This window comes from Bactrocera oleae, chromosome 6 (assembly GCF_042242935.1).
Source record: "Bactrocera oleae isolate idBacOlea1 chromosome 6, idBacOlea1, whole genome shotgun sequence".
NCBI lineage: Eukaryota > Metazoa > Arthropoda > Insecta > Diptera > Tephritidae > Bactrocera > Bactrocera oleae.
This window is the reverse complement of record NC_091540.1, coordinates 16,441,180-16,465,163: the sequence shown is the minus strand read 5'-3', so window position 1 is coordinate 16,465,163 and position 23,984 is coordinate 16,441,180. Positions and strand designations below refer to the sequence as shown.

General features: G+C 33.6%; 2 protein-coding genes across 3 annotated transcripts; both read right to left on the bottom strand.

Moving 5' to 3' along the window:
* Nucleotides 1-551: 551 nt before the first annotated feature.
* LOC106617948 (enkurin) lies at nt 552-1,850 on the bottom strand. The gene is made up of 3 exons (XM_014235431.3): nt 1,657-1,850; nt 832-1,598; nt 552-763 (listed from the first exon to the last, which is right to left on the bottom strand). The coding sequence occupies exons 2-3, from the start codon at nt 1,507-1,509 to the stop codon at nt 590-592; spliced, it is 852 nt and encodes a 283-aa protein (XP_014090906.1). The 5' UTR covers nt 1,510-1,598; nt 1,657-1,850; the 3' UTR covers nt 552-589.
* Nucleotides 1,851-3,272: 1,422 nt separating this feature from the next.
* E(bx) (nucleosome-remodeling factor subunit NURF301 E(bx)) lies at nt 3,273-23,984 on the bottom strand. Of its 2 annotated transcripts, XM_014235454.3 has the most exons (15): nt 23,700-23,983; nt 23,124-23,511; nt 18,192-22,130; nt 17,632-18,018; nt 17,235-17,567; nt 17,045-17,157; nt 15,456-16,911; nt 14,880-15,010; nt 11,179-11,407; nt 7,604-7,944; nt 7,144-7,352; nt 4,627-4,776; nt 4,186-4,549; nt 3,980-4,064; nt 3,273-3,904 (listed from the first exon to the last, which is right to left on the bottom strand). In XM_014235454.3, exons 2-15 carry the CDS (start codon nt 23,392-23,394, stop codon nt 3,702-3,704), a joined length of 8,211 nt encoding a protein of 2,736 aa, XP_014090929.2. In that variant the 5' UTR covers nt 23,395-23,511; nt 23,700-23,983; the 3' UTR covers nt 3,273-3,701. The 2 variants fall into 2 exon arrangements, with proteins under 2 accessions (XP_014090929.2, XP_069968109.1); XM_070112008.1 differs by lacking the exons at nt 3,273-3,904; nt 3,980-4,064; nt 4,186-4,549; ... (1 more) ...; nt 7,144-7,352; nt 7,604-7,944 and adding an exon at nt 12,520-12,563 and having other exon boundaries at nt 11,301-11,407; nt 23,700-23,984.

Sequence of the window (23,984 nt, the reverse complement as noted above, 5' to 3'; positions counted from 1 at the left end):
TGTTCGAAGGTTATCGTGTTGCTTTGAACAATAGTCCATACCAAATTTCGTGAAGATAATTTGTAAAATAAAAAAGGGTTTTCCATACAAAGACTTGGTTTTGATCGTTCAGTTTGTATGACAGCTATGAGCTATAGTGGCCCGATATCGGTACCGACAATTATGCAGATTCTTGGGGAGAAAAGGACACGTGCAATATTTCGATATAGATATCTCAAAAACTGAGGTAACAAGTAACAAGTATATACAGACAGACAGACGGACACTACTAAATCGACTTAGCTTATCACGCTGATCCCTTATATTATATATTTTATTAAGTGTTACAATTTCGTGGCAGATTTAATATGGCCTGTTCACGGTATAAAAGGATCGAATATCGTTATATTTTAGGATGTAACTCTTAAAATTATTTTGTTTTTGTAGTACCATAAAACATAAGACAGTTCATAACTGAATAAATAAATTTCAGTGTTATTTCGCGTTAACCGATTCGTTGAGCATATCATATCGTCAATTAAGCCAATTCTTTCAATAATAAAACATATGCCTTTGCAGAATTTGAACAGTTGACGCATTTTATTGACGATTAATACTCAGATACATATATGATCGGATTAGATTCTAGAAGAAAAATGTCATGTTCCAATTGCCGTAATTCCTTTTCTAAATTCGATTTTCTTAAACGCTTTGAAATTGTGTCAATTAACAAGGAACCTGCTTGGTAAGCTTTGAAGACGTCATTAAAATGCTGTTTGAGACCCTGTAAATAACATAAATGTATTTGAATAGAAAATGTTCAAGACACAGAATCATATTTATATTTCGAACCTTTAGAATGTTATCCCTCTCCTCCAATGGTAATTGACGAATACTGGCATCCCTGAACTTGCAACGCTCTGCCAGCTGCACTTGTTCGATCTTACATATTTCGGGCTTATTCGAAACTAGCTTCTTATGCAAACGCAAGTAACAAGGCACTTTACCATACGCTTCTGAACAAACATATTGCGGAACAAGTCCGGAATTTTTCAAGTTACGTGGCGTGCCGGTATGGAAGTCAATATACTTTGGTGGATGCCACTTCGCTGGCGCATTTTTAATGCATTGCGCGTTCTTTTTTATAAAGTTTACTTTTTTCTTCTCCTTGTCATGCTTCTCTTTCTTCAGATCTTCCAAGCGTGGCACTGGCAGTACAGGCTCATCACGTTTGGGACAAGTATGATCGCGTTTTCTTTGCCATTTGACGCCGCCATTTTTGCGCAGAAATTCACACGGTTCACGTAGCGGTGTCTCACTATAGCCCATTGTTTTGCGCTCACTCTTCTTAGAATCGGTCAGTAACCTCTTACCATCCGGCAATTTTAGAACAGCTTTAGACTTGTCCTTTTTTCTAACGGGCTGTCTAGGTCTCATCGAGGAGCTGCCTTTTATAAATTGATAATAATCCGCAGTGCTTTCGATGTTTTTGATATTCTCATAGTGACGCGTTATATAGACAAGCGACATAGTGAATCTGCTGAATTTTTTTGTTTTGGTTCAAATAGTTTACCTCGCCAGTGTAAATATGATGGGTTATGAAAAAAAGCAAATGTTTGCTAGCTCAATAGATATCAAAAGATTTCTACAAAATATAATGCGATGACACGGACTCACTCTTTGAAGGCTTGATTTGAATACTTTCCATTAATTTGTTGCCAAAGCAAAGGAAATTTAACGTTTCGAAGACGTTGTTAGGGTACGTCAATAAATTTGTTATTTGAAACAAAATAAACGGTTCGCTTTGTTGCTTGGTTACTTAAAGTGAAGTGAAACCTCAATAAGTCGAAGTTTAAGGCATTCGGAAATCACAAAATGACCATACTGTTTATAACATATAATGGATATTGATCGATCTTACAATATGAAACTAATCTTGAAGCATAACAAAGTGCTTACAACAAACCTTTTCTCCACTTTCCTTGCTGGCTGAGTATTATGTAAGGACATTGTTGTTGTTGTTATAATTGTTTTATACAACCCTATTTAGTAAGTCAGTAGTTATCGAAATCAACTCTCGGTAGCTTCAAGAAGCGAGCTATTTCGAGGGTTGCAAACCATAGGACGTTATATATATAGTTAGAATAAGTCGTCCTAATGAATACGAACGCTCCGGGTGTCAAAATAATAAACAAAGTTCTATATCGGACCAAAATAGCATATATTATAGCTGCTATGCAATATAAGCGATGAACATCAAGTTGTATGAAACAAATTTTTATTTGACAAGATATGTTCAAGAAATTCGGCATAGAATTTTATCCAAGACAACGCTATGACCTCCGAGTAAATTTTTCAGATCGGACCACTGTTGCATATAGCTGCTATACAAACTGACCGATCAAAATCAAGTTCTTGTATGGAACACATTTTTTTTGTGAAGAGTATTATAGCAACCGAAGTTAAAATTTATCTTTGTTTACATTTGTTTTGCTTCCTTATTTTAATTTGCCACTTGGTAACCGTGATATACATATACATTTTAATTTTTTTTCTAACCATCGCGGTATTTTAGATATAAAAAATTAAGGAAAATTACGGATCAGAACGGTTTTAAGTAGCGGCCGCGGCATCTTGAAAAGTGGATAAGCGTTGTTGTTGTTGTGCGAGCGAAAACTGTTTGTTACCAAGTCTCTCTCTTAATCGTCTTCTGTAAAGAAGTCCTATGCGATGCCTGTAAATTAATATCACTTTCGTCGTTTTGAAATAACAAGACAAACATTCTTTATGTTAATTTTTTCTATTTTGCATATTCGTCCCAAAAGAGTTTCAGAAATAGGAGGGAGGAACATCTTACAGACTGGAATATAATTATTTGCATTGGCCAAAGAAAAAAATTGAAATTGCAGCTCAATCGAAGTAAAAAGCTTAAGCTTCTTCAAAAAGCTTAAATAAATGAGTCTATGATCTATATCTTTTTCCACTTTTACTGAATACTGCACTTATATTGCTAATATTTTTTTCTCTCTAATTTGAATTTATACTTGCCTCATAATGGTGAAAATCGCAAAGTTATGGAGGCTATATTTCCTTTAGGTTATTCTATTTTGAAAAAATGTACTAAAGCATATAGTTTGCAAAGTAATTCAATGAGAACGCTCGAGCAATTTTATAGCTGCATTTACATACACCACTTAACTTAAATCTTTCCTTATTAATTATATTATATTTATACTACAATTTCGCAGCCTAAAATACAAGAATAATTCTCAATTGAATGAAATCGCTAAATATGTGTTTTTTTAGTATTTATTAATACGTTTTCAAATTAAAAAAGAAAAAAGCATACAATACAATGTATGTGTATTTTGCTCTTAATACTATCGCAGCTAAATGCATTGACCAATTATTTATGTACAAGAGTAAATCATTTCATATGATCTTTACACAATGTTAGTTTTACTTTATAAGTTCCTTTGTTGTTGTTGTTAAATGTTATTAAATGAAAACACTTCTTAAGTCTATGCGTTAAAACTAACTGTGCTCTTCTAATGAAAATGTGCATAATACATATGTACTTACTTACATAAATTATGCAACAATTATAACTATTTACAATATATGCTCCGGCACATTAACGCTTGATGCGGCGATTATTACAGCGTATTTTTTATTCTCTGTTTGTTTGTTTTTGTATATGTATTTTATTTTAAATATATGATTTAGTTTTGACTAACCACAGTTTCCCGGAAATTTTTAATTTTTTGCACAAAAAATGCTTCCAATGTTTCGGCGCATTTGTAAAATGACGAATCTTTCGGATTGTAATAGCGGCAGTTGTCGAATATCTTTGTCATATCACCAATAAATTCCGATAATTTTGTGTACACATTTGTATTTAGTTTATTTTCAATTTTCTGTAAATCTATTAAGGAAAAAAGTTTAAATCGTTCTTATTAAATTGTCAAATAATTTATTAAAATGCGTTAGTTATACACACCCATGGGTTCTTTTATGACTTTGTAGTAGTCTGGTGCTTCTTCTGGATCAACCGGCTCCATAAAAGGCCATGCACTCTTGTGTGCCTGAAAATATAAATAAATAGGACAAAACAGTAAATTATTACATAATTTGTTTACAATATGCATCCACACACATATAAAAAGTATGTACATATACAATACAATATATGCACTTCGTATTTACCTGAATTTGCTTGATGAGCTTCTTCAATTCGATTGTCTCATTTTCGGCTAAATTCTTCATATTCGCCAAATTAACAGAATTGTTGCGCTGACACTGTGGACATATATATTCATCGATAAATTCGGCCTCGCTTTGCACAATGCCCACACAACGGCCATGGAACCAATCTTGGCATTTATCACAACATATATAGAATTGCGATTCATCGTATGGTTGGCGGCACGAACAATATAGTTCTTGGGTTTCGCGTGCACGTTTGCAGTCCTCACAAATGAATTCGGAGAGTTTTTTCGATGCTTCTTCTGTAATGTTTACGCAATCACCGTGGAACCAGTTACTGCACAAATCACAGCCAACGTAAAACCTTCCGAAAGCAAAACAAGTAATTAAATAATAACAATGATATTAATTCGCATTGATTTCAAAAAAGACGGAACTTACTTTGTATCGTCGTATGGTGTACGGCAAATGCAATACAATTTTTCTTTCTTTTTGTTGACTTTCTTTTGTGAACGTCCGTGCAGACTTTTGGACGGTGTCAGAGCTGGTGATTGGGGAGTGTTGGGATGATTCTTCAATTGTCTCGTTGGTCTTTAATAATAAATTAAAGTTTATTTATATTAAATACAGTTGTATACATTTTTTTAAAAGGCAGGCATCTCGTTACTAAACTATATAAATTTATACAACGCAAACATATACATAACTATAAGAGCAATTTATTTGTACAACGACAGCAAGAGTCACAAAGTATACAAAACAAACACATCATGCATTTTTCCATATTTGCATTTAAAGTCCTGAAACAAATAGTAATTATGGTGTGGTAATAAAATCAGCTGTTCTGCTGTTGTTACTTTGAGTGAATTCGCCTTGACAGAACAATATTCTTGACCTAAGTTTTATCTATCGGGGCTGTCGATATAATTCAGTTATATAGTCACGTAGTAACATTGAAAAGTCTTGCCACTTTAAAATTTTCATCAATTAAGGATTGAAGTGTGTTTATTGAAAAGTGAAAAAGTAAAAAACATATTTTTAAAAGCTGTCCTTCAGTTTTTGAGATATCAATCAGAAATTTTGCAACCATCCTTTTCTTACTAAGAAGCTGTTTATTTAGCGGATCCGCGCATATCGCACCACTATAGGATATTTTTACATAGCTGCCATACAAACTGATGGATTGGTTGAGATATATTATAGTAGTATCTTCTGTAGCAAAAAAACGTATAACAGTAACTTCATCTACAATGATTTTTGTATGACAATCAGGGGTGTTGTAGAATCTGATAGTTGTCGGAATCAGAATTGAAACCGATGTCATAAATTTTGAAGTTCCAAACAGAAATTGTATCGGTTTTGGATGAAACGAAAACCAATTTTATCGGTTTTGTTATCAGAAACAAAGCAAGAGGATATTGGCTGACAGATTTGAAATGTAATTTAAGAAAATAATTTATATTATTGTTATGATTTAATTTATCGTTATTTCTATAGGAAAACATAAGTATAAAAGACAAAATGTCATAATTATCGAGTTTATGGAAAAAATCAAGATATTTTAAGAGGATTTACAAAACGTAAAAAAACATAGTTTAACACCCAAATGCGTTTTTATTCAGTCGATAATGTGATATAAATCTGTTAAGTAAGCATGTATACAAACATACAAGTAAATGCAAGCCGAATTTCTCACGCGACTCCCCTGGTGCATCAAGTGGATTACTGCAATCTTTTAATATCTTCCCTTTAATTTTTTCGTTGTTTATTTTCTTCCAAAAAAAAAGGAAAGCTAAACTAGTAGACTTTATTCGGTATTTCAAATTTATCAAACGCTTCCAAATTTATTCTTTTGCAAGTACTTGTCAATAGTAAACAGCTGTTTCGAATATTGGTTTTGCATATGTTCGACAATATGAAAATCCAATTAGATTCTTGGATTTCACAACACTCCTGAATATTAAAATATATTGATTTGTACCTATGTGCATAAATAATCATGTTAATCCATAAAATCACAATGTCAACTGCATATATACACAATTTACTATGTGAATTTAGCGAAGATAGACTTTTCATACTTCATACGACGAAATTAGTATTTTATTGTTCACTATTTAAAGGCTATATCTAAATTAATATTAGAATATGAATTGTCTAAAGTCTGTGTTTAGACAAAATTTTATGTTAATTAGTTTTAGTTAGAATTTCACACTATCAACACCGTATTTTAAACTTACATATATATACTTAACATATGCAGAAGAAGAATTCAAAAAACGATACAGTTATAACCTCTTGATTCTTATCATTGTCATTTTCTTTTACAAATAATAACCTCTATTTGTTTATGTTAGTATTCTTGATTTATTGTAGTTTTTTGCTAGATATTAGCTACTCTATTCGCTAGTTTTGTTAAAACGGTGACAGTCAATACTACAGGCGGTTGTTGTTGTAGCGGCAGAATTCTGCCGAGTTGACAGTCCTTGTCCGGAATAACTCAGGGTCCGTTCCGATTACTACAGGCTCATTATAGCAGCTATAAACGCATGCTGGATTAAATAAAAAACACCTTTCATCATATTAAAACTGCACGGATACCTATATCATTTACCAAATTTAGACTTTTTTTAATTCGGGATTTAACCGAAACTAATTGGGAATCAAACCTAACTAGCATTCGGCTGTAAATCACACACTAATGTACTAGATGTTTTTGGCAATGCCCGTAGTTTTGCACATTTTCCTACTATAAACCGAGTTATATTAGAATATTTTAATATCTAGAACATATTCTGCACAATTTAACGCAATTATAATAACAAAATACTTGTATATTTTTACCATATTCGTTTATCTTTGCAAACAACCGTTGTGTGCACAAAATAACAACGGCTTTATAAAGACGTAAAAATAATTTTCAAATATCAAAAGCAAAACTGTATATTATGTACTTACTTTTTTATTTCATTTGTCGTTAAGCCGCCAGCAGTAGCGCCACCACTCGGCGTGTTACAGAATTTCTTATTTGTTTCAACTTTTTCTGAGGAACTTAGTAGCTCACTATTCATTTCTTCCTTGATTTCGTGTTGCAAATTACGCTCCAAGAGCGAACGCTTTTTCAATATGCTCTTCTTCAAAAGGTCTTTATGACGCTCCAGCGTGTGCTGCAAAAAAAAAACGAAATAATAAGACACAAAATATTTTTGAGCTTTGATAATCAATACGAATGCGCTGCACGTGCTATGATTGCTAAAAAAATAATTATCAATATCAATTTTTTAATGTAAATCACTTCGTATTGATTGCTAAATGTATACAGTTTGTGTTGTGCTAACTTAACGCATCGCGAATGTGTAATATTTATGTTAAGCACATATCGAAGATGGTAATAATATACCACACGCAAGAAACTTACATTTAATGCTTGATTTAGTTGTTCATTATCATCGAGCAGCAATAATTCGTTACGCTTAGCGCTGCTATCCTTGAGCGTATTGTTTGTTGAATATGCTGTGATGACGTTCTGATCGTTTATTGTGTTTGTATTTGACTTTTTCGGTGTACGCTGCTGCTGTTGGTGCTGATTCCAATCACCGTTTTCATTTTTAGTTTTGTAAAGGTGTCGCTTTCTACTCGAAACACTACTGACCGGTGTGCTGACAATTGTTGATTTATCTTGCTGTTGCTGTTGTCGTTGCTCGTCTTGTGCAATATTTGTATTAGAGTTGCCTTTAGTGAGTATATTTTTATTGTTGGCTTTTGGAGTAAACAAATATTAAAAATGTTTAAAGAAAATTTTTTCAAAGTGTGTGTATATGTATTTTTCAATACAAAATATGTATTACCGTGTTAAATATGATGAAAATATACATATTTAAGATATGTTTATAAGTACTGTGAATGAGTGTAAACGTAGTTACAAATTCACATTTTGAAAAATTATTTTTAAATACAAATGTTGAAGTATTTATAACATATACATATGTATGTACGTGTATACATATGTACCAATGACATTTTGTTAAATGACAAGTAAATCACATAGCAATAAATCATGGTTTAATAAGTTGATATATTTCTTTTTACGGCAGTCTTGCAGTATTTAGTGTTTCATTCTAATTAATATTTAACACAAATTGTATTTTTAAGAGACCAATTTTAATAAATTATACATGTGTTACACTTACAATCTGATTAAATTTGACTTGGATTGGTCTATTTAAAACGGTCCAACATTTTTAATGTTTGCGCGAAGTTTGACGCCTATAAGGCAATTGGTGTTTGTTTGCGACGCGATAAGTTTCTCTGGCGATTTTAACCGAGAAAAAAGTGAACGAGTTTCCTTTAAATTTTGTATAATCACGAACACAAGTATATAGGTGGCACAAAGCATTCATCGATAACTTGCCTCATGCGAGTTGTCTATCCACCTCTGTTAATGACGATAACATTTAAAAAGTTAAAGAAGAAAGTGCTTAAAAGTCGGCGTGTTGGCATCAAAAAGATATCAGAATATCTCATCAACTCTTTTGGATCGACTCAACACATTTTGGTTTCTTTGGGCATGAAGTTTGTCAATGCTAGACTCGTATCGAAAGACCTGAATCTTTTGAAAAATTACTGTTAATGACTTCGAGTATATACAGATGCGTGCAACTAATTAGGAACGACATGCCACCTTAAATATTTTGCACCTGTGTGTAAAATATTGAGAGAATAATATTTATTTTTATTAGTTATTAGTTTCCTTTACATAAAATTATGGTATATCTCTCGAAACCTATCAAAAATTATTATTAAAAATCTTCTATTCCGAAAAATTGAATTTTTATTGAAATGTGATAAAAGCGGTCGTGCGCCTATTTAGCAACTAATTGAAAGTAACTAAATTTAACAATTTTGGTAAAAAAAATTTTGGGTAAAAATAAATCTTAGGTGAGGACACTAGGGACATTATCATCCACTTCCGAGATAATGGTAAGTCATACGGTGTAATCGCCAAGTCGCTCAACACTTTGAAAAGGATGGCGTTTATTACATTCCAGTGTTATAACAAAAATAAGACCACAAAACACGTTCCACGCAGGAGGAGAGCGGGTAAAACGATAACAAGAGAAGACGAACTGATTGTTCGCGAAACACGAAAGGATCCGCATAAAACTGCCAACGAAGTCAAAGCGTCGAGCCTATATTTAAAATTGATGTTCAAATAGACCGATTTAAGTACATAGAGATTATGAACGACGTCATGCTGCCATTTGCCGACGCTAACATAGCCGTAATATGGATGTACCGTAATATGGATCGACGCACTAAGCAGTGGTTTCAGGACAATTTGGTGACTGTTTTAGACTGGCCTTCTTGTAGTCCAGATCTAAACCCTATTGAGAATCTTTGGTCTCACTTGAAAAAAAAGGTACGATCTTAAATTTGCAGTATTTATACGAAATTACCCAAAAGGAACAGTAAGAGATTCCACAGGAAATCTGCCAAAAATTAGTGGAGTCAATGACCCGCAGATGTCAAGCGGTAATCGACAATAATGGTTTAACTACAAAGTATTGAAGGAAAAATAAATGTCTTATCTAAAAATACATAAACCGTTTAAACACGACCCATTTAGACTTTCCATAATTAAAAACACAGATTTTTATAAATTTTACTGGCAACACTGCACAGTTTGCACTGCTGATTCTATTCTGGCTGATGCTCTTGCATGAAACTGCTAAAAAGTGCGCATTTGAACATTAAAATACGTAAACATTTAGATTGTTTTTGGCTGCCCGGGTCAATTTTGATTATAGATCATTTAACAAATTCTTGGCGTCCACAATATATAATATATCTTAGATATTTTAATGTCGAGTCCGCATTACGGGACTGATTAGACTTGTATTGATGGTTGCCGGAGTTTGAATATTCCAACCAATAGGACCAATAAGATAAAAACTACTTAGAAGATCCTAAAGTTGTTTATTATTATTATTTTTTTTTTAACGATGAAGCGATTGAGACATTATTTTAGTTAGTTAATTTTTCTTAGATTTTACGAGATCTAACTGTCCATCTATCTGGGAAATAATAAAATTTCGGACAAAACCTTAGTGTAGGTGATTTTTTTTTTTTATATTATGTAGTATATACATATATCGGGTTTTCTAATAAGGATGATATGATTTCTAAGTGTCGTTTCGGCAATTTTTAGTATGTCATGATCTGTAATTTTTTTTCATTGTATTCAGTAATGTTTACAATTTCATCATGGAAAGATATACGCAAGGGCAATGTTTACAAATTGTTCAATTTTGCAACTTTTTATGCGCTCACTTTCATCAGGGTGGTGCGGTAAATGAACAAAACTGTCGATTATGGTGTGAAGAAAATCCACAAATTATACATGAACAACCATTTCATTCACTTAAATTGACAGTTTGGTGTGGTTTTTGGTCTTTCGTAATGAATCTGGCAGCACCGTTACTGTCAATGGAGAGCGGTATAGATCGATTATAACCAACTTTTTATGGCCCCAATTGGAAGAAGTTGATCTTGACAACATCTGGTTCCAACAAGACGGGGCTACGTGCTACACAGTACGTGCAACAACCGAATTATTGCGACAAAAATTTTGGAGATTCGATGATTTCAAGATATGCTGACATTGAATGGCTTACAAGAACTTGTGATTTAACACCATTGATACTTCTTGTGGGGTTATTTGAAGTGATTGGTCTTACGCAATAAAAAAAGCTTTAGAAGTCAATATTGAACGTGCTATTCATAACATACGACTTGATTTAGTTGAAAATACTCGAAAATTGGGTTTATCGAATTCGTTTCTGCAAAAGAATGATGTTATATTCAGAACTTAATCGTATCGATTGCACTTCACGCTAAATTGGAAAACCTTTCTTTCCTATATTCTTTGTTTGCGACTTAACACATAAAAAAGTTATGCTAAATTTGTATATTTGAATTGATCAAAGCACTTACAGATTTGTAAAAATCCTGGTGAAGTTACAATCAAATCTTGGGATCCAGTGCCTGCACTTGAACTAATATTTATTGTGTTATTCCCTTGTGATGTATGTTGAATTTGATTGTCTTGTAGTATGGTTGAATCTGGTTTATCTTGGTTTTTTGTTGCATCGATTTTATTGGCAATAAGTTCAACGTTACTGCTACTTTGTTCAGTCACCGTTGCCTTAGCTAGGAAGGATGCCTGCAAAGTGATAAATCATTCATTTATATATGGCGTTAATCATTTCAATTTAAATACTTTTACTAGCTACATTAAAATGAATTCGATATTAAATGAAAGCAGAAATTTAAAAAAAAATTAAAGGAAGAAATAATAGAAGATTCGAGAGTTTTATAGTGCGCACAACTTTTTGTTTATTTATTTCTTTCTTTGAAGGGATTTTAACTGCAAGGAAGGGATTGCAACTTTATAACTATAATGCTTGTTTGTGGTAAATACGTATTAGCTCAATGTTGGATTAAGAAGTAAAAATAGTAAAGAATAATAAAAAAAAAGTTGCCCATAATTACAAAAAAAAATCACAAAAATATTTAAAATAAAAACAATTAAGGTAAAAAGAAAAAATAATTTAAATAATAATATAAAAAAAAGAATAAATAAAATTAAAAAAAAAAATTATAATTTAAATAATAATATAAAAACAGGAATAAATAAAATTAAAAAAAAAATTATTTAAATAATAATAAAAAAAGGAATAAATAAAATAAAAATAAAAAAAATTATAAAAAATAATCAATAAAAATTATTAAACAAATAAAATAACTGAATTATTAAATTAAAAAAAAAAAATTTAATTAAATTGGTCCAACCTCGATTGCTTAGTTTTTACCACTAAAAACAAATTTAATGAAAAGTATTTTTCCGAACGAAACGGCTTTATGCTCAAAAGCAATAACCAGAACTAATAGGAGAATGTTTACAGTGTTACAACAACGCAGTTGTAACTGCATATACAACGGCAACGGCGTTGACAACCACTTCTGTACAAACAAGCGTTATGTATAGTTGTAAAAAGTGATTAATTAAGTATCATTTTAAGTCTGTAAAGCTAAAATTGTGTGAAAAATCAAAGATTTCAAATGTTCTCTTGGGCAATTGAGAAATTAAGAAAAAAAATACAGTTGTGTGCAAAAAAAAAAGTAAATAAATTTGCGACATAAATAATAAATAAACTTAATACTATTATCTATAAACAATATTGTAAAAATGCAAATTGAAATATGTATATACATACATGCATACACGATATAAGGTAGCATATGTTGTTGTAAATATTGCAGCCACACACCTACCTTGTGTTCGTAAAAGATCAGTTGTAGTACTTATTCCAGGAAACCTTTAAGAGAGTTTTCGAAGAGATTAACAGACATGACTTGAAAAAGCAGCATTTGTTTGGGAGGTTTTAACTTTTTTTTTTTTTGGTTACTCTTTTGCACTTTTAGTATGCATTTGAATTATTTGAGTAATTGTTAATTGTTGCGTTGTATTTGAGAGAAAACAAACGGAGTTATTTTTTTTATGCTAAACATTTTGCTGTAAATGCGCAAATGAAAACGCTGTGAACGTAAAAATTTGCGTATAACTTTTGATTAGATGAGATGATTAATTTATGGATAAGCCTTTGTGTTTTAGTTGCTTCTTTTTTTAAATATATTTATATATATATAAAGCTTTACTTGTCGTGCAAGTATTTTTTGTTTTTGCTTTCTTTTTTTTTTTAATAATTACACTCTTTAATGTAAAATTATTTTTTGTTGCATTTTGTGACTGCTTTTTGCCGTCATGTTTGGGTTAATCTCTTCAATTTTTGCTTACTTCTTTTAAAGATTTCATGAATGGCCACATTAGAAATTTTGATTTGAAATTCAATGTGTTTATAAAACGCCGATTTAAAAAATTTTTGTTTTTAATTTCTATGCTGCATGACTTGATTGCATTTTGCATTTTTACAATTTAATAACAATTTCTTATTACTTTTTTTGTAACTTTGTTTACAATTTTAGCGAGCGCTTTTTGTCAACACAAAGGCCAATTACAAATAATCATCCAACTAATCCGAATATGAGTTTTTTTTTTTGCTTATTTATTTGCGTTTACTTAATTACAATTTACAATGCAAATGTTTTATTCATTTACTTTAACTCAGATACAACAAACAAGATGTGTACAGTAATGTGAGTGTGCGACACTAAATACTGTATTTCTTAAATTTTGCTTCGAAATAACAAAACATCAATATTTTCTTTTTTTGTTGCTTCTTTAATATTTACAAAATTTTTATTAGCATTATTATTAGTTAAATTTCATATTTTCGCTTTTGTTTATTTTTTAATCTACACTTTAATTATAAAGTGGATTTGCTTTTTTGTTGTTTTTTTATTGATTTATTTATTTATTTTTAATTACTAAGAAAACCAAAATATGTGAAAATTACAATTAAAACAATTTTCGGTATCATTAAGTCAATTTATTGCAAAAAGCGCTTTACATTACAAAACGATTTGATACTTTAAGACTTAAAATTAAAAGTAATAATAATTAATAATAATAATTTTAATGTAATTAGCAATCGAAATAATACAAGAAAAATAATATATGTATTTATAATTATAGGTGTTGGGCGTAATTGTAGTTCTAGAGTAAACATGTTCGTTTGAGTGTTGGTGCAATGTGTATTTAACAATATATTAACACATACATATGCATATATGCATGTAATCCTTTAAAAATATTCACCTTAAAAATAAACACAAACCAAAGGCCAGCCATTACATTGGCAGATAAGGAAACATGCAGTATGTTTGGCTATAATGTCATAATACTTTGTGGAACATAATTAAAGGCATTGGTAAGTAGTAAACACCCGAAGGAATATACGCGAAAACGAAAGATCTGCACAAAATTACTTAGTTTCTTCAATATACAACGGATATTTGGAAATGAGTATGATTAACTTTTACTTGCTTTTAATATTTAGCCTGCTTGTTGGTTGTGTAAAATGCATTGGAATAACACATAGTATAGATTAAATTATATAAAATTGCAAAATTACTTAAAACCCATTGTCATCAAAAGTTCAAATCAGCACAAACAGACAACCAACGCGCTGAAGTTTTGTTTTGCTTTTTGTTTTTGTATTACATGTTTGCATTTGCGTCTTTATGGAATGTAAATATCCTTAAGCAGAATTTCGCAACCGCTTTTGCACGTCTTAAAAAAAACTCATAACAGTACTGCACTTTTGTTTGTGTGTAAATTAAGTAGCTATTGTATTATTGTAACTTAACATATTTAAAAATTGTGTTTTTTTATAATATTTAGCATATAAACGTATGTATGTGTGATTATGTATGAAGTCGATCGTTTTCGATTTAGTTGTGATATTGTTTATAAACAATATATGCATAAGCCATATAAGGACATAGTAACTGTATATATTTAAATTAATATAACATATGTTGTAATAAATAATAAAAGGCTAATGTCTGCACTGTGTATATACTATAAGATAATATTTGTATGTGTTGTATAAATTATAAAGTGAAAACTTTTACACTTAAATAAAGTATTTCTTTATTTATTTTTTATAGTATTACTTTTTTTTTTAACCCTTTGCGTTTTTATTTCGTTTCTTTGTTCAACAACTACTCACTTGTTGATGTGTAGATTGATGTACTGGTGTTAGTGGTGGCGGTTGTGAATTCAGAACCGCGTTAGGTGGTTGGACTGCTAAGTAAATTTTCGTTGGTCCTAAGACGCCCTGTTTTCCACTGGATTCTTGCGCTAAAAAAACGAAATTTATTTAGTGTCAATAAAATGGAATATAGAAAATAAGCAAATACGGTATACAAACACGAAATTTGTTTAGTGATAATAAAAAATCAGAATATAGAAAATATGAAAAAATAAGTCTAAAAATTATTTTCAAATTCGCAGTGTAATATTATTTTTTGTTGTTGTAAAACCAGAAAATACAAACAACCTAATTTATATAAAACCATTTGGGGGCGATAAAATCGAGCTTAAACATTCCAACAACACAACATTAAGGTAATATAAAAGGATCCAACCTACGAGTACTATAAAACTAAAATGAAATCGTCACCAAGGACGTGTCGAAAAAAATTAGAATAGAAGTAGAAAAAGGAAAATAAAAAAATGGCAAATGAATCTCCTCAAAACTATCATAAACGCCCGATACACTTCCAATGTATATATTAAACTTTACCTTTCAAGAGCTGTTGCTTCACTTGTTGTTGTACAAGCGCCAACTGTTGTTGTGTGAAATCATTGCCAACCAAGCCCTGCAGCACAATGCGTGGTCCTTGCTCGGTTTGTATGACCTGCGCGGTGACACACTTGATCACTGTGCCCGGCGGTTGACCTTGCAGCAGACTCTCCTCAATTGACATGGTCTTGGTTGGTGTAGCCGTGGTCTGTTGTTGCGACTGTTGCTGTTGCACACTTTCTTGACTCATAAAGGCTGTTTGTTGCTGTTGCTGTTGCGCTTGCTGTGTGACCGTAGTTCGCTGTATTATTTGCTGTTGTGGTTGTGTTTTCGGTTGCACCTGTTGATGCACAACAGCTGGAACTGATTTTTCGGGCGACGGTTGTGGCGTCTCCAAAGTACTATTCGTTATGATGTGTGCATTACCATCGCTTTGCGTCTTAATATGTGCGACAATTTGCGCTTGATTATTACCCAACGGTCGTATGATGACTTGTTGACCATTTATGGTGGCCACCTGTAATTTGCCTTGTGCCAATTGTTGTGCTAAGGTGGAATTTTGTACGACGAGTTGTTGATTTGTGGTTTGCGGTGCTGCCGTAGTTGTTGTTTGTTGCTGCTGTGGTTGCTGTTGGATCTTTACAACTTGTTGGGTCGGTGTGCTCGACTCGACTATATGATTATTTGTTGTTTGTATTGTATGTTGCTGCTGCTGTGTTTGTTGTTGTTGTGGTTGCTGCTGCACCACAATTTGTTTAACAACTCGCGTTTGTTGCTGCTGCTGCGGCTGTTGCACTTGCGTCAGACCAGCCTGTGGATTGGTGGTTTGCACTATAACTTGTTGATGATGTGTGGATTGTGTTGCAGCTGATTGCACAATCTGTTGCTGTGGCTGCTGCTGTACAACTTGTACAGCTTGATTTTGTGGCACTGATCTTTGAGTGACTATAGTTTGGCCAGGACTCAATATAATGCGCTGACCACCAATCACAATTTGTTGTTGCACATTGCTGGTATTCACTATTTGTTGTATCACCTTTTGTGTAGCTTGTGGCGAGGTGTTATTGGTCGGGTTTGCTGATGTGGGCGATTGGTTAACAATAATCTGTTGTTGTTGTTGCTGCTGTGGTTGAGCCTGCTGTATGCTTTGCAAATTGGACACAACAGGCTGTTGGGTTAACTGTTGACCGCCGGTGGTTATTAATACCTTTTGGCCTTGTTGATTTTGTCCCATCAATAACTTCTGACCAGGCTGAACAATAAATTGTGGAATACCTTGAGAATTTGTAGTGATTTTTGTGGCGTTTGTGGTGCCTTGGCTTGCACTTGGTATTGTTTGGGTAACAACCTTTTGCACCGTTGTTGCCGGATTCACAGTGACATGTTGATTTATGACCTGCGCAACGGCCTTGGGTGTAACTGGCTTGGGTTGGGCACTTACAGATGTCACAACAGACTGAAATGTGCAAATTTTATTGTAAATTTATATTTACTTAAGTATTTTTGGAGAATTGGATAATGTATAAAAAAAATAATAATAAAATACGCAATTTTCTAAAGAGTAGAATATAGTTTTATATGCGACATACCTTTTGAGCGCTTTGAACAGGAACAGTCTTTTGCACAGGCTTAACAGTGATTTGCTTCACTACGCCTGGGGAATTTTTAGGTGTCACCTGTTTCACTGGTAGCTTTTTGGTAACTACAAAGAACGAAAAAAATTTATATTATTTTTAATTAAAAATTTACATATTAAAATTTGGTTTTACAGTCACTTACCCTGTGTGCCAGTGCCTGGTGATGTTGTTGTCGTCAGCACGTGCAGTTTACCGTCAGGCATTTGTATTAACTGTTGCCCGGGATTTAAGCCTCGTACGCTGACTTTGCCATCGGGACCGCGTATGATTTGCACTTTAGACTGTTGTGGTGCAGAATTGGTGGTGGATTGCGACGATTGCCCACTAGTACTAGAGCCAGTTGAATTTTGTGTTATGGTTTGACCGCTACTATTAACCTTTTGTGTGGGCGTTGTAATTGCCTGCTGTATTATGCGTGTTGTACCATCGGGATTCTTTACGATAACACGACGGCTGCCTATTATTTGACCCTTCACTGTAGTATGCATAAAAGCAATGTTAAATATTGTAAATGATATGGGCATTACTAAGCAACATACCTTGCGCCTGTACTTTAGTATTTTCTGGATTCTTCTTCTGTAGATGTGCAGCACGTTGTAAATTCAACTGCTGTTCCATTTTCTCTTTGATTTCTTCACTACTCTTTGCGGTTATTACCACTTTGGTGGTGGATCCATTAGAACCACCAGCACTGGATGCAGAGGAGGAAGATGGCGATGTACCGGCTTGCTCGGCTGCTTGTCGCAAGACGAAAGAACGTGTCATGGTTGTCTGTTTGCTCTTCTCATGACGCTCACCCATCAGTTTAATTTCCCACAATTCTAGTTTATCCTCTTCCACCCACTCCTCGCTTATTTGTGGTTCCGTCGGCTGTGGCGATTCGGCTCGTTTCCGTTTTCGCAGACCAGAACGGATTGACGTAACCTCTGTTTTAATAAAAACAAAAATATATATAAAATGATAATCAATATAAATTTACAACACACTTGTTTGTTGAATCGAAAAAGAAAGACAATTCGTGGTACAAATATTTTAGAAACAAAAAAAAACTGTAACTTCAGCCATTTATAAATCTTGTAAATTATAACTCTAAACTTACCGCGTATAGTCTTCGGCATTTCGAGTGGCACAACAACTTTGCGTCGTAAATACTGCGTCCGCTCGCCATAGCGTCCCATGTGTCGGAACTTTAATAGCTCCTGTGTCACAATCTCGGTTTCACTTGTTACTTGATGTTTACCATCAGCCGATGGTGGCTTGGCAATCATGTCGTCCCAACGTAAACAACACCAGAGTATGCGCAATTGCAGTGCAACTGCAGAGAGAGTTGTCGCTTTGCTGGTGCGGAAGGACCAACAAGTTTTGAAAAGCGGTCGTGAACATGGATATGGCCACACAGAATTATTCTTCGCCAAATGATGGAAACCGTTTGTGCTGGTCTTGCCACCCATGCGCGCCAATTTCTTTAATTCGTATGGCGGCAATACTAGTATGCTCATCTTAAGTTTGTGTGTTAAGAATTGCGATATTAAAGGATATGGTGAACCGATCGGTGCATTTTTAGATGGTTCCGGCGTTGGTTTTTTCTCGTCTTCTGATTTTATGTTTTTACGTTCCTTTAACATCGCTTGATCGCGCCACAAGTAAATGCGTCCACGTGGCGAATCGGCAGCATATAAGCGCTCCTTTCCGTTCGGATAGTATTCCTTTTCGTATTTCGTAACATCTTCGCGTTTCGGTATGCGTGATTGTGTGGGAAATCGGCGATTTTGTTTAACGCTTGAAGTAGTTGCTTGCTTCTCATATGTTTGATTGAGCGCATCTTTGGTAGCGCTGTACGATTTATTGCTACGCAACTTTTGTTGCTTCTTCAATTTTTTAGCTTGTGTAGAATCCATACCCAATCCATCGCTACTGGATGCTAAAGCTGCTAATGAATCATCATTTGTTGTCTCCGAACTCTCAATCTCAACATTACTGCACACATCGATATTATCAATGAATTCCATACCGCCATCGCTTGAACCACCGGTTGTCATACTTTCCTCCTTTACGACATTCGTACTGGAACTTTGCTCTTCCTTAGTTTTGTAACAATCACGCAAAAGCTTATCATCATATGGCACCGCTACAGTGCGTGCATGCTCCCAATCTTGTACTAAATCCAATGGATTTTCATCGATTAACCAACGGCAATCGTCTGCCTCATCTAGCAGTAGTGAGGCATCCTTTTTACCTTCGGTTAATTTTTGTTCCAGTATTGAAGGCTTCTTTACGGCACCCAAAATAGCGGCAACTGTTTCCTTGGAACCATTACCAGCAATGTGTGCTTTGCGCAGCAACAACAATAATTCCTTTTTAGCGCGTGCTTTCTGTAGGCAAAGTGGTGAATAGCAAGTGTTTTGCGTAATTTGCGAGACAGCATTGGAATTCGTGTTACACTCTTTGGTGTAACAACGATATTGTTTAGCGAATCTATTCAATTGGCTGAATTGTAAACGCACAGTTTGAATTTTCTTCGCTAAGGAATTAATTAAATCCAGATTAACATCTTTGTTGGGCAAATTTTTTTGCTGTACATATTGGATATCCATCAAACGTCGTTCTAGGAATGTTCTCTTGGCCACTTTCTTAACCTCTGCTTTAGTATCATCAGATTGTGTGGCTGATTGTGTATCCTCTCCGTCTTTCTCAATTTTTACGGCCAGTTCTTCCTCAGCTTGCTTTAGCTCCACGCGTCGTGCTAACAAGTCATCAAGCCTACTCTTACGAGCAATTTTGCGATACATAAGTCGGCCGGGCATTGTAAGTGATTTCGAAACATCAATGGTACCACCCTCTGTGCCAGCATCAGGAAGTTCTTTTATTTGCACATCCTTGAATTTTTGTAAATAATAATAATCTGCACCCTTCTTGACTGCTGCATTGCACTGCAAAATGAATTTATGTGTACGCGGATCTACACTAACGATTTCGTCTACATCGTCACCTTTTGTGAAGTGCACATTTACTTTAACGGGTGGTATAGCCAAACCATGACGATGCGGAGCGCGACGAGCTTTGCTAACTCCAACACCACCGCCACAACGACGACTCGTTGACAACCACATCCAACCCCATTGGCCGTGTATGCGATACTCTTCTCCTTTTTGCTTCCACACTTGATGCTTAAGTCCTAAGGAGTATTTGATATAGTTGAACGCAAGTCGGTTGCGCTCTTCTTCGTCATCACGTTCACGTTTTTCACGTTTCTCCAGTTTTTTGCGTTCTTCACGTTCAGCCGAGGTTATACGACATAATGTAAGATGACCAAGCTGCTCATGCCAAACATTTGCAAAAATAACACTTTTAAACGATGCTTGGAGTAGTAATAATACTATTACGAATTCTGTAGGCCGTCGTGCATCTGATACTGTTCTACGCCACTTCCATTTTATGAGTCTCCAATTTGGTATCATAAATGACAAAGGTACATTTTCCTCGAAATTTAATAAAGTCTGTCGCAATGTTTGTGTAATACTATCCAAACTACCCATAGTAACACCAATCCATTTAAACTCTGATGCTGTGGTCAGTGAAAATTTATGTGATAAATGGCGCCGTTTGTCACGTTCCTCATTGCGCTGTGGTTTATTCAATGCAATCGGATTTGATGTGTATTGATTTACATAATTCTTAAAGCCATGTTCCATACCCAATTTAAAATGATTAGGTTCATTGGCATTTTGACTTGTTTTCAATCGTGTCATCATTTTATTCTCTGTGGTACTCTCGTTCATTTGTACGTCGTCGTCTTCATTACCACGGATTAATGCCCAGGTTTTCTTATTTTCCTCATCAATATAAGAAAGCCGTTGATATTTGTTGTGCTCCTTTGTAATGGACTCGGTTAGTTTCATTTGACGCAGAATTTCATCTTTACGCTCTGTCAATTGATTGTATAATCCAGTTTCCAAATCATCTTTGTCGATTACGCTTAGTAGATGCTCCAATTTCGACTCTGTACTGTAGTACCAAATTTTGCCGTTATCCAAATCGGGTTGACCCTCGACGAAAATTCTCCTCGCAATAAACCAAAATTTGCGGCCGTGTCTATCCAAGCCGAGTATATCTTGCCTTATAAGTACACCTTGTTTTTCTTGTGGCAACACACAATCGACTACACCAGTTACTTTATGTGACTTACACAAATTACACTGCCAATCTTCAGTTGGTACGTCGTTCAGTGGAGGATCCACACACTCCAAATGATAAACGGCAGGACATGTTTCGCAACATAATAAATCACCTAATCTATGGCAAATGCGGCAATGGTCATCATAATGTATTGGCCCCTCTTGTAACATTACGTCACGTACAGCATTCGTTGTTAAAAACTGATTAGTTAAAAATTGTAAAACTATTATGCGATCGGCGACACCTGTTAATGGATAATCACCAGCACTCAATATGTTATATACTTCTCGGCTGAATATTCCGTCACTTTCTACATAGCAACGTAGTACTTCGGGCCATGTTATACCATCAATAAGGTATAGACTTATATTGACAGTGTCTTTTTGATCAAGTGGCCCAAAGTGTGTGCCCTGTACATCTTCTTCGCGTAAAATTGCTTTTAATAACATGATGTGTATTTCTGCGATAAGAGCGCTTTGCTCATCACATGCTAAAGCTGCACAGAAATCCTCAAAACGGAAAGGTGACAAACGCACCAAATGGCGAAATCTTCGTAAAACTTCATATATACTAAGAGCCTTAAGTAAAAATTCATTTTTCATTAGCAAATCTTCTGAAGATTCAGGCAATTCGAGCGGATCATATTCGCGATCCTGCAACCAAATTGGTTCAGGACTTGGTGGTCGTGGTGGACGACCTACACCATTTTGAGTAAAACTACACACAGAGAATTCGGATTCACTTTCGTTAGCTGCGTCAAGGCTCTCTTCATCTGTGGCAGAACAGAGTAATTCGTCATCAATGTCACTCTTTTCGCTAGAATCCCCAAAATCAGAGCCATAGTGATATTCCGATTCGTAGCCTATGGAAGAAAATATTAGAACAATTAAAATATGTAGTCGATTATAAATTAAATGAAATAAAGAAGTTTCTGGCAAATCGTATATACTTTCTTAATTTTATCGTTATAATTCTAACTTGAAATTTATAATTACTTAAGCTGATGTACATTTGCCATATATTACTAATTTTTTCAATAAAAGTAATTATTATGATAACTAATAAATGGGGAATCTTTTCGTTTGAGAATAAAACCGATTGGGAAGCCATTCGCATTAAAACTAAAATAATTGTTTACCTATTTGCCATTTATATTCTGGCTGAAACAAGTAACTAAGAGTACCTAATTGGCCATAAAGAGTTGCTGTAAATCTTTCATATATGTTATATCTGATTTTGATCAATCGCTATACAAATTGAAAATATGCATAAAATATTTAGAAAATTAAAAAAATTTGCATAAAAATATAATTTAAACGAAGTTTTCAAATAGGTTTGGTCTAGTATAGTCTGGTAAGAATATAGCAAATACTTTTGAAGGTATCGGCATATAAGATACATATGTATTAGGAGAAAACGAATAAAGTTAAAGATTGTTAATGATTAAATTCCATGCCAATACATATATTAGCAATAAATATTAACCATATGAATTATTTATATCAATCTCATTATTTTATATAAAACAATACATACTTTTAAAGGCATTTTTTTATATGAGTAAATGGAACCATACCTATATTCTTAAATAACTTATTTATTAGATATATTGCCTTAAAGTATTTCGTATAAATACGTGTATATTTTCTGTATCAGTAAAATAAACTTATATTTTATACTATGTACATAACAAATTTACTTTCAAAGAAATAAAAATAATTTATAATATAAGAAAATTCTACCAAAAGTAATAACAAAAATAACCACACTAGGTATGCATTTAAAACCATTGTCATGTTGTAATATCTAAAGTCAAAAGAAAATGTAAACAAATGTGTTTGTTTACTAGTATTACCTCCTCTCCGGCTTACATTAGCCGTACTACTTGTCGATTTACGAGATCTGCCTCTGGTGCTTTTGCTGGTAGATTTCCTGTTATAGCTGCGACTGCCATCACTTTCCTGGGGTGAAGAAGCACGCGAAGCCGATGGAGTACTTAACTGAGAATCACTGGCCTTGCTCAAATATTTTGGCTTTTTCAACAGCTGATAATTAAATTTAGTTCCAGCGCGCTCATTTGGCGTCTTCGGTGGCCTACCCCGTTTTCGACTACCACGTCCACTCATTATTTTAACAACTTCGTTTAGTTAAAATTTTTTTTAAAAATATATTTTATAATAGTTGCCAATATCCTTTTTAAAATAACTTTTTATAAAAATAAATAGATCGCGATGCTGAAAAACCTGAAGAAAATCAGGAATAAAAAATTGAAGGTTATTTATTAAAATTGAAACGCAAACAACCAAGCATTATTAAGCATTACAAGCAAGCGTTTTATCATTTATTAAATTTCAACAAAAACAAACACTTTACTCAATGAGTTAAAAAAAAAATGTTTGCATATTTTTGACAATTCTGCTAAATACTCTACCTTCCTCCCAAAACTGTATCTTTAGCGCTTATTCAATTGATGGCTTCGCCAGTCGAAAACTCAAGCCCAAACGAGGCCGCCATTATGAAAAACGATTTTTCACTTTATGTCTATAAGCTATAACTTTTTCACAAAATTTTATACACCATCGAAAAAGCACGAACACTTGTATTTGATTTATAAAAAATTTGCACTATTCAACAACAATTTATATATTTTTATGAACTTTTTATTCTCTAGTGATTTTTCCTCACTTTTTAACTCGCAAAACGTACAGTAGGCAAT

Coding starts and splice junctions, on each gene's coding strand:
- LOC106617948 (XM_014235431.3), bottom strand. CDS start 1,509: ATGTCGCTTGTCTATATAACGCGTCACTATGAGAATATCAAAAACATC. Junction 764..831: donor AGAGGGATAACATTCTAAAG/GTTCGAAATATA, acceptor TGTTATTTACAG/GGTCTCAAACAGCATTTTAA.